The sequence below is a fragment of the Anomaloglossus baeobatrachus genome, chromosome 5 (genome assembly GCF_048569485.1).
Source record: "Anomaloglossus baeobatrachus isolate aAnoBae1 chromosome 5, aAnoBae1.hap1, whole genome shotgun sequence".
NCBI lineage: Eukaryota > Metazoa > Chordata > Amphibia > Anura > Aromobatidae > Anomaloglossus > Anomaloglossus baeobatrachus.
The window spans coordinates 567,291,271-567,302,276 of NC_134357.1; the positions used below are offsets into that span (position 1 = coordinate 567,291,271).

The 11,006-nt window shown below is 44.2% G+C and overlaps 1 protein-coding gene across 1 annotated transcript; it reads right to left on the minus strand.

Annotated features, from left to right (window-relative positions):
* Nucleotides 1-427: 427 nt before the first annotated feature.
* Nucleotides 428-10,700, minus strand: LOC142312362 (uncharacterized). The gene is made up of 5 exons (XM_075351298.1): nt 10,567-10,700; nt 10,258-10,437; nt 10,052-10,175; nt 9,859-9,972; nt 428-2,375 (listed from the first exon to the last, which is right to left on the minus strand). The coding sequence occupies exons 1-5, from the start codon at nt 10,642-10,644 to the stop codon at nt 928-930; spliced, it is 1,944 nt and encodes a 647-aa protein (XP_075207413.1). The 5' UTR covers nt 10,645-10,700; the 3' UTR covers nt 428-927.
* Between the last annotated feature and the right edge of the window lie 306 nt (nt 10,701-11,006).

An 11,006-nucleotide genomic window follows, 5' to 3' on the forward strand; every position in this document is an offset into this window, starting at 1 on the left:
AGCAAAATCTACAATGGAATGGTTCACAAATAAACGTATCCAGGTGTTAGAATGGCCAAGTCAAAGTCCAGACCTGAATCCAATTGAGAATCTGTGGAAAGAGCAGAAAACTGCTGTTCACACATGCTCTCCATCCAACCTCAGGCAGCTCGAGCTATTTGCAAAGGAAGAATGGGCAAGAATTTCAGTCTCTCGATGTGCAAAACTAATAGAGACATACCCCAAGCGACTTGCAGCTGTAATTGCAGCAAAAGGTGGCGCTACAAAGTATTAACTTAAGGGAGCTGAATAATATTGCATGCCCCAATTTTCAGTTTTTTAGTTTTTACAAAAGTTTAACATAAGCAATACATTTTGTTTACTTCACAATTGTGTCCCACTTGTTGTTGATTCTTCACCAAAAAATTAAAAAAAATTATCTTTATGTTTTAAGCCTGCATTGTGGGAAAAGGTTGAAAAATTCAAGGGCCGAATACTTTCGCAAGGCACTGTATACCAGGAAGAATGACATATACACCAGAATGATCAACACATATTACTGGAAGGGGCCCAGGATGGGTGACTTTAGTACAGAATTGGGAGATATTACCCCCATAACAGTGTCAGCAGCAGATTTCTCCCATAACAGTGTGTCATGACTACATTTTTTGCTTCAATTTTTTTCATATTTTCCTCCTCTAAAACTTAGGTGCGTCTTATGGTCATAATAATACAGTAAGTTTAAGAATAAAGAAAATGGTGCTTTCCCTCACCAATTCTTTGACTCAAAGTACATCATGATGGCTTCTCCCATGTGACTCATCTGACAACTAGAACTAATTCATGATAAAAACATTTGCCAAATTCCGAATGCAAGAATGCCTCCTTTACTGTGTTGTTTTTCTCATGGTCAACAAGAATTGATTTACCAGTTAAAATTTCAATTATTCACAACATGAAAAAGGTTCTTTCTTTGTGTGACTTCTTCAGATGTTTAACGAGATCCGATTTCTTAGAATAACATTTTCCACATTCTGAACATAAAAATGGTTTATCCCCTAGGTGAAACTTCCCATGGTCAACAAGACTTGATTTCCTAGTAAAACATTTACCACATTCTGGGCATGAAAACGGCTTCTCCCCTGTATGAGATCTTTGATGATTAACAAGATGTGATTTCTGAATAAAACATTTCCCACATTCTGAACATGAAAATGGCTTCTCCCCTGTGTGAATTTTCTGATGTCTAATAAATTCTGATTTCTGAACAAAACATTTCCCACACTCTGAACATGAAAATGGCTTCTCCCCTGTATGAGATCTTTGATGCACAACAAGTTTTGATTTCCACTGAAAACTTTTCCCACACTCTAAACATGAAAATGCATTCTCCCCTGTGTGAGATTTTTTATGCCAAACAAGTTCTGATTTCCAAATAAAACATTTCCCACACTCTGAACATGAAAATGGCTTCTCCCCTTTGTGAATTTTTTGATGCGTAACAAGACGTGATTTCTGACTAAAACATTTCCCACATTCGGAACATGAAAATGGCTTTTCCCCTGTATGAGATCTTTGATGCAAAACTAGTTGTGATTTGCACTGACAACATTTCCCACACTCTGAACATGAAAATGCCTTCTCCCCTGTGTGAGATCTTTGATGCCAAACAAGTTCTGATTTCCGAATAAAACATTTCCCACACTCTGAACATGAAAATGGCTTCTCCCCTTTGTGATTTTTTTGATGCGTAACAAGACTTGATTTCTTGCTAAAACATTTCCCACATTCGGAACATGAAAATGGCTTCTCTCCTGTATGAGATCTTTGATGCAAAACAAGTTCTGATTTCCACCGAAAACATTTCTCACACTCTGAACATGAAAATGCCTTCTCCCCTGTGTGAGATTTTTGATGCAAAACAAGATTTGATTTCCGAAAAAAACATTTCCCACACTGTGAACATGAAAATGGCTTCACCCCTGTGTGATTTTTCTGATGCCTCACAAGATCTGATTTCTGAATAAAACATTTCCCACACTCTTGACATAAAAACTGCTTCTTCCCAGTGTGATATTTTTGATGGTCAACAAGATTTGATTTCCTGGTAAAACATTTCCCACATTTTGAACATGAAAATGGTTTCTCCCTTGTAGGAGCCGTTGTTTCATGTTCCACATCCCTTCTGTAACTTATATTTTGCTTACAATTCTGTGTAAAATCGGAATTTTGGACTTGTTTGAAAAGATCAGATGATAGAGCTTTCTGAGGAAGGACTGGAGGTATATCTGGGCCAACAGCATGCTCTTCATATGTATTATGTGTGATACTTTCATCATATCTTATAAATTCTGAAGATATTAGAGGCCCATCTGAACTTCCAATACAGTCATCTGCTAAAAAAAACCAAAAGATTGTTATTAGTTCTCAATGATATTATCTTGAAAGTACATTTATTTTTTTAAACCATATCAGAAATTAAATTAAGGAAAAAAATATTCTCAATCTGTTTTCCAATTTTGAGATCTGCACACACACAGAGATAAATCTGCAGCAGATCTGTGGTTGCAGTGAAATTGTGGACAATCAGTGCCAGGTTTGTGGCTGTGTACAAATGGAACAATATGTCCATGATTTCACTGCAACCACAGATCTGCCAAAGATTTATCTCTGCGTGTGACAGGGCCTTAAGAGTTAGGGTACCTTCACACTTAGCGATGCAGCAGCGATCCGACCAGCGATCTGACCTGGTCAGGATCGCTGCTGCATCGCTACATGGTCGCTGGTGAGCTGTCAAACAGGCAGATCTCACCAGCGACCAGTGAACAGCCCCCAGCCAGCAGCGACGTGCAAGCGACGCTGCGCTTGCACGGAGCCGCCGTCTGGAAGCTGCGGAGACTGGTAACTAAGGTAAACATTGGGTATGGTTACCCGATGTTTACATTAGTTACCAGCGCACACCGCTGTGTGTGCAGGGAGCAGGGAGCCGCGCACACTGAGCGCTGGCTCCTTGCTCTCCTAGCTACAGTACACATCGGGTTAATTAACCCGATGTGTAATGCAGCTACATGTGCAGGGAGCCGCGCACACTGCTTAGCGCTGGCTCCTTGCTCTCCTAGCTGCTGTACACATCGGGTTAATTAACCCGATGTGTACAGCAGCTACATGTGCAGCGAGCCGGAGCCGGCAGCACAGGCAGCGTGAGAGCTGCAGAGGCTGGTAACTAAGGTAAATATCGGGTAACCACCTTGGTTACCCGATGTTTATCTTGGTTACAAGCTTACCTCAGCTGTCAGACGCCGGCTCCTGCTCCCTGCTCGCTTCATTTGTCGCTCTCTCGCTGTCACACACAGCGATCTGTGTGTCACAGCGGGAGAGCGCCTTTGAAGAAAACGAACCAGGGCTGTGTGTAACGAGCAGCGATCTCGCAGCAGGGGCCAGATCGCTGCTCATTGTCACACACAGCGAGATCGCTAATGAGGTCACTGCTGCGTCACAAAAAGCGTGACTCAGCAGCGATCTCGGCAGTGAGCTCGCTGTGTGTGAAGCACCCCTTACATTTTTGCTAATTCAGATCTCTCATTGCTGTCTCCAAGATATCTGTCCAGTAGCACCAGTTCTCTGGAATGTGCTACAGTAAATAATCTGATTGATTGTCACAATGTGACTGCACGATAACAAGGGACAGTGGGCTCCTATACTGTCCCTCACGCTTGAAGACACTAGGCTATCCCTAATCTCTAGATTACTCCTGAAGGTGGGGATGCCCTTATCCCATACCTTACTATTCTCCTGACTAGATCTAATCTCTGATCCCCCAGGGAAGGAAAGTGAAGGAGTATGATGGAAATACAGATTAAGGCTATGTGCGCACGTTGCGTCGTAGTACCTGCAGTTTATTCTGCACGTTTTCCTGCCCTTGGTTTTTGACCAAATGGCTTTTGCCCTTTTTTTAGCGCTAAAAACGCATGCGTATTTACCGCGTTTTTAGTGCGTTTTCAGCGCTTTTTACCTGCTTTTTCACCTGCGTTTCAGCAGATGCGTTTTGTTGATCAAGACACTGAGAAATAAAGTTAGAATAGTCAAAAAGAATGAAAAAGAGAAAAAAAAAATTATATTCACTTTTAATATAACTATATGTAAAATCAACAATTATAATGAAATTATAGTGGTTATTCACATTTTAACCGAAAAATTGGTGAAATTTATTATTTTATAACATTTAAATTTTCGGTTATTGTGTATGTGTAAAGGAACATTAGAACCCTTTAATTTTTTGCCAGAAAAGCATGCGTTTTTGGAGCCAAAAACGCAGTGGAAAAGCAGGTAAAAAGCATGAAAAACGCAGGAATTGTGCTTTTGGTTGCATTTTGCCATTTCTCATTGACTCCAATGTTAAGGAAACGCTGCAGAAATGGCAAAAACAACTGACATGCTGCTTCTTTTTCAGCATGGTTTTTGACCCAAAATATGCAAATTAAACGCTGCAGAAAAAAAAGCAAAGTGCAGACAGGATTTCATCTTTTCCCATAGACTTTGCTGGAAAACAAAAACGCATGCGTTTTAGCACAAAAACGCTGCCGCTAAAAACGCTGCGGAAACGCGGGAAAAAACGCAACGTGCGCACATAACCTAAGACAGATGGAAAAACTAAAACTCAGGCACAGTGCAAACTCACAGAAATAAACAGTGAGAGACTAAGAAGAAAAGCAAGAGGAGGAAGGCAGAAAGAAAAGGACAACAAGAGTTAACACCACAAAATTCACAGCAATAATGCACAACAACCACTCGTTAGTCTGTATCACAACACCTCAACAGACCAGTATTGGTAAACTATAGCTGGCATAAATGGAATAGTCCAGCCAGCATATACAGGAGGGAAGAGAATGATACTGGCTTCGCGCACCATGTGATCAAAGACACTAAAAAGCAGCCCAGCAGAAATTAAAGTTGTCCAGTTACCAAAACTGATTTTTTTTCTCTCATAAATCTTGCTAATAATTGCCTCTCCACACATCTATTATGTTTTTTCAGCAATATTACCTTCTTTCGTGCTCTAGTAGCACATCCTCATTGCTGGCTCCAGCTCTGATGGGGTTAATCTCGCTTCTGACTTCCTGGGTTCAGTTACTACAACTCCCATAATTCTTTGCAGCTCTAGGACTGTATCTAATACACCCACTCAGTTCTCCTCTCCACCCAAAGACTCCTCCCTGCCTCTTCCCAGTGTGGATGCACTGAGAGAAATCACAGCAGAGACAGCCAAAGCTCCCAGCTCTGCACAACCAGGGGAAGAAAGCGGCTATCTTCTGCTTGTTCTCATATTGTTCATAGTCTGTGTATGTGTACAGAAATTGATTATTAGCCGGCGTAACATGTGAAAACAATAATTGGGGGGAAAAAAATTAAGGGGTCATGAGATTGCTTTTTTTCCGTCTCGCCTAGTCTGTGTGGCATCCGTATCATTCGTGTGGCATGCATTTTGCAGGCTACTTTCACATCAACTTTTTTTTGCCTGTGGCAAAAAAACACAAACCGCATATGACCTGTGGATTAAACGTGCATTGCATGCAACCGTTATTTTACTGGATCCTTCTGCAGCGGGACACAAAATTTATCGGCCGGCACTGGAGTCAGCTGACTTTTGATCTCACAGCCCGCACACACTGCAATGGCTGCAGGTTAACCTCAGTCACTGCCTGCTGCCAATCACATGTGACCGTGTGCGGGCTGTGTGGTCAGGAGTTCAGCTGAGTTCAGATCAGCTGACTCCAGTGTCAGCCAATTAGGCTGGGGCCACACGGGGATTACTGTGATCCCTTCGCATGACACTCAGCTCACGCTGGCAGTACAGCAGAGCCGAGTGTCATGCGTGTGTCCCTGCGACTGAAATCCGACTGTGCGAGCGGACCTCAGCTGCGGGGGGTGGTCCGGCACTGAGAAGGGGCGGGCCAGCACTGAGGAGGGGTGGGAGGGATTTCTCTCCCTCTCTCCTCCGTAGTCAGTTATTGCGATTCTTGCTCGGCACTCGCGGTACACCGATGTACCGCGAGTGCAGTGCGATTTTTCTCTCACACCATACAATTGAATGGGTGCGAGAGAAAGAGTCTTGCATTACAATTACAGCATGCTGCTATTGTTTTCTCGGTTCGATTAGAGCTGATAAAATAATTGCTCATGTGCGCTGATACACAGGCTAGAATTGGTCCGAATGGAATGCGATGTTTTATCGCACTCCACTCACACCGTTTTTCTCGCCGTGTGGCTTAGGCCTTACTTGTTTTGTGTCCCGCTGCATTCATCGCAGCGTGTGCGGGCTGGAGTTCAGCTGAGTTCAGATCAGCTGACTCCAGTGCTGGACTGAACTCAGGTGACCTCACAGCCTGCACATGCTGCAATGGATGCAGGGGGACACAGAACAAGTAATCGTTCGACACTGGAGTCATCGCTGTGGTCATGAGTAGGAATGAGTGAGCAGTAAAATGATCTGGTGCTCCATGGGCTAAGCCCATGTCGATTTTTTTTTTTTTTTAAAAAAAATTCATTAAAAATAAAAAAAAACAAACAAAAAAAACAACAAACAGGGTTAGGGGTAAAAAAAAAAAAAAAGTGTCGGCTCCTGCTGCATTTTCTATTGCTAAGGGTAACCAAAGCAGCTACTGGCTGCTAACCCCCGCTGCTTGGTGTTACCTTCACTGGCAATGGAAAATCCAGGGCAGCCTTTTTTTTTTAAAGGTTTTTGCCTAAAAACTTTTAAAAAAGAAATGACGTGGGTGTCGCCATGTTTTTGAATGCTAGCCAGGTACAGCAGGCAGGTACGAGCTGCCCCCAACCCCCAGCTGCCTATTTGTAGCCGGCTGGGAACCAAAAATATAGGGAAGCCCCTTTTTTTTTTTTTTAATTATTTCATGAATTTCATGAAATAATTTACAAAAAAAAAATAAATAAATGACGCGGGCTTAGGTCATTTTTTTATGTCCAGCCAGGTACAACTTGGCAGCTGGGGATTGGAATCCGCAGTGCAGGGTGGCCCAAGCTTTCTGCCCCCCCCCCCCGCTGCGAATTGCAATCTACAGCCACCCCAGAAAATGGCGCTTTCATAGAAGCGCCATCTTCTGGCGCTGTATCCGACTCCTCCAGTGGCCCTCGTGCCAGGTGGCATGCTGGGTAATAAGGGGTTAATACCAGCTATGTTTTACTAGCTGGTATAAAGCCCGAGATTCTTAATGTTAGGCCAAGTTTGACCCGGCCATTAAGAATCTCCAATAAAGGGTTAAAAAAAAAAAAAAAAAACACAGAGAAAAATACTTTAATAGAGATAAATACACAGACACATTAGGGACTCCATGTTTATTACTCTCTATCACCCCTCCACGATCGAGAGATTTCTGTACTGACCATGCCAGGAGAGAGCGAGGGAGAAGAGAGAGAGCGCGAGGGAAAAGAGAGAGGGAAAAGAGAGAGGAAAAAGAGAGGGAAAAGAGAGAGAAGAGGGGGGAGAGAGCGAGGGAAGAGAAAGAGAGGGAAGAGAGAGAGTGAAAAGAGAGGGAAGAGAGAGAGAGGGAAGCAAGAGAGAGGGGGAAGAGAGAGAGGGAAGAGAAAGATTGGAGGGAGAGAGAGGGAAAAGAGAGAGAGAAAAGAGAGAGGGGGAAAAGAGAGAGAAGAGAGAGAGGGGGAAAAAGAGAGAGAGGGGGGAAAAGAGGGGGAAATGAGAGAGAGAGAGAGAGGGGGAAAAGAGAGGGGGAAAAGAGAGAGGGGAGAAAGAGAGAGAGGGGGGAAAGAGAGAGAGAGGGAAAAGAGGAGAAAAAGAGAGGGAAGAGAGAGAGAGAAAAGAGAGGGAGAGAGAAAAGAGAGAGAGGGGTAAAAGAGAGAGAGAGAGAAAGAGACTGAAAAGATAGAGGGGGGAAATAGAGAGGGGAAAGAGGGAGAAGGAGAAAAGAGTGAGAGGAGGAAAAGAAAGAGGGGGGAAAAGAGAGAGAAGGGGAAAAGAATGAGAGGGGGAAAAGAGGGGGTGAGAGAAGAGGGGGAGAGGGGAGGGGCAGAAGAGAGTGGGGGGAGAGAAGAGAGTGGGGGGAGAGAAGAGAGGGGGGGAGTGAGGGGGAGAGAGGTACTCTGTCACCAACTTGCTCCACTCTGTGACTTGTTGTGCAGGTGACAGAGTGGAGACAGTTGGTCCCATGCAGCATGACAGGTGACGGAGCAGAGCGGTGACATGCTCTGCTCTGACACATGCGGTGTTGCATGTCACCACCTTGTCAGTGTCTTGCTGCGTCGTGTAGTGCTGGTGGGAGGAGCACATGATCACACCGCCCGTTCTCCTGACATCGGAGCAGAACGGGCGGGTGGATAGTGAGATCAGCTACTTACATGACAGGGGGGGTTTCAGCTGAAGAAACCTCCCCCTGTACTCCACACTGGCGCCCCATGCCTCACACATCTGCCGGATGCTCAGCCCTCTTCACCGCTCCACACTCGCGCCCTCCGGATCCTCCCCTCGATGCTGGGCTGTGACGTGCGGTAGTCACCGCCCACAGCACAGTCAATCAATGTGAGTGGCGCCAGAATCCCCTGACGTAACGTCTAGTTTCAGAGCTCGGAACTTGACGGGACGTAAGAGGATACTAGCAGCCGCAGCACCAGGGGGTCATGTGATCGGCACTGAGCGTGCAGGATAGCGCCGCTCAGTGCCAGAGCTGCAAATAGAAGCCAATAAAGAAAACACTTAAAATGGCAAGTTACACTCGTATAGAAAATTTAAAAAAATGGGTGAACCACCCCTTTAACTCTTGCTAGCCTGCCTAAGTCTGTGGTTCGATGCCTGAGTCTCCCTGCACTGCTCACAGACATCAGAGAAGTTAACAGGAAAAGTGTAGGTTCTATAGATCCTGACACCGCCTTGACAGTTTAATAACCTGAAAACATCTCTGTGACATTGATCCACAACATTGACAATTCAAAGAGATTTTTTCCAAGATGAAAATAAAATAAAGACAGATGCTGGAAATGTAAAGAGAATGTCCGGGACAATAACGTTGATGGCCTATCCTTTAGGCTTTGGAATCAAAGCAGGTAGCAGGGTCTTGCTGTCTGTGCAGATAAACATTTGGGCTCTAATTCTTCAAGACCAGCGATGTACACTGAAAAATGACGTCAGGGACTGGAGTGAGATTTCTGGCATAGGGAACGCTGCAGTTTGTTACGAATTAAAGAATTCACACCCTTGTTCTGACCAAGCTTTGCCCATTTTGGCAAAGCTGGATAACATTGGCATGAACACACACACACAACAGTCTGTCTCCTCTTCAGCTTTAGACTCCTGCAACTGAGACATTTAGTCACATGTCGTGATGTCAAAAAGGTCCTTAAGCAGCCCTTTAATTGGCACATAAACACTGGGGCCCCTAGGAGAATGGGAGCCCTGTGAAATTGCCCAGTTTGCTCTCCCTTTCCCCTAATGCCAGTCCTGCATGCCTTCCTGTCTTCTGTTCAGTTCTTTTAGACTTCTGCAATTAAAAGACCTTTCGTTACATCATCACATGACTTTGAAGTCATCAAAGGTCCTTAAACAATCAACCTTAGAAAACAACTGATGGGGACCCTAAGAGAGTGGGGTTCCTGAGAAACTGATTCCTCCCAACGCTTGCCTTCACTGAAACTAGGGCTTAATTTTGGAGTAGGTCTTATTTACTGGGTAACACAGTATTCATTACCCTCTGCAGGTCTTTCAGTTGCCTTCATAATGACATGGAGAAGGCACTAGAAACAAAGAGCACAAGAAGCAGAAGAAAAGAAAATACAGCTGGAAAAAATCCACATCAAAAAGCCTAAAAATGTAAACACAAACTTAGTGCAGAAAGTACATGAGTAGAGATCACTTACTGGATACAGCAGGAGGAAACACTTCCTGAGGAACATTGGGATCTTCTTGCTTACAGTCCTGTGGGAGAAGAGGACGGGGACATCTCTCTGGTGTTGTCCTCTTACTGGATAGAACTGGAGGAGACACAGGGACTGAATTCATTCCTTACATACAGATAATTATAGGCCGTGTGTATTTAGTCCTGTCTATTACCTGGTGATGTGAGGGGCTGGGGACCCTCCATCATGACGTCCTTGTATAGAGCTTTGTGTCTTTCTAAATACTCCCACTCCTCCATGGAGAAATAGACGGTGACGTCCTGACACCTTATTGGAACCTGATACATACAATGACACCGTCACCCCCCGATCCCTTCATAGCGTTACTGTATAATATCCCAGCATTCCCAGCAGTGTCACCTCTCCAGTCAGCAGCTCAATCATCTTGTAGGTGAGTTCTAGGATCTTCTGGTCATTGATGTCCTCATGTATCGGGGTGTGAGGTGGAGGCCCCGTGATTGGGCTCAGGGGTCTTCTCCATCCCTCAGACACAGTAGCCTGACAGCGCTCACTAGAGGTCTTCTTCACTACTGTGTAATCCTGGTTATGGAGAGACACAGTAATAAATCTCACTCCAGACATTTCCAGAGTCCTCACCTCTCCAGTTCTGTCCATCTGTTATTCCCATAGATAAGAATGGTGTAATGTGACGTCATCAGAATTTCTCACCTCTCCAGTAAGCCGGAAGAGGATCTCTAGGGTGAGGTCTAATATCCTCTCCGCTCTCTTCTCCCTGTCCCTATCCATCCTTGACAGGAAATTTTCTGAAACAGAATAGAACCACTGAGAGGATCCGATATTGTAGGGACCTGAATGGGAAGGAGATGAGCAGATATGTAAAATTAATGGAGATAATAATGGAGGTAAGATATCATTTGGGTAGGAAAAAAAAAAATTCCATATGAAATGAAGTAGCAAAACTGACCCATAAAAGTATTGCACCTAAAATGGTATCAATGAAAACGTCAGCTCATCAAGGAAAAAACAAGTCGTCACTCAACTCCGATGTTGGAAAATGGAGACACAAACTGTTGTTTTTTGGGTTTTTTTTTTTTTTCAAAAGTCTGATTTTTATTCACTACTAGAGATGAGCAAACCTGAAGTTCGGT

Excerpts from the sequence above, each read along its gene's own strand:
- LOC142312362 (XM_075351298.1), bottom strand. The coding sequence starts at position 10,644 with ATGGATAGGGACAGGGAGAAGAGAGCGGAGAGGATATTAGACCTCACC. Across the intron at positions 9,973-10,051 it reads CCAGCCCCTCACATCACCAG|TTCTATCCAGTAAGAGGACA; the intron begins GTAATAGACAGG and ends TGTCTCCTCCAG. Across the intron at positions 2,376-9,858 it reads GTTTCCTCCTGCTGTATCCA|CAGATGACTGTATTGGAAGT; the intron begins GTAAGTGATCTC and ends GGTTTTTTTTAG.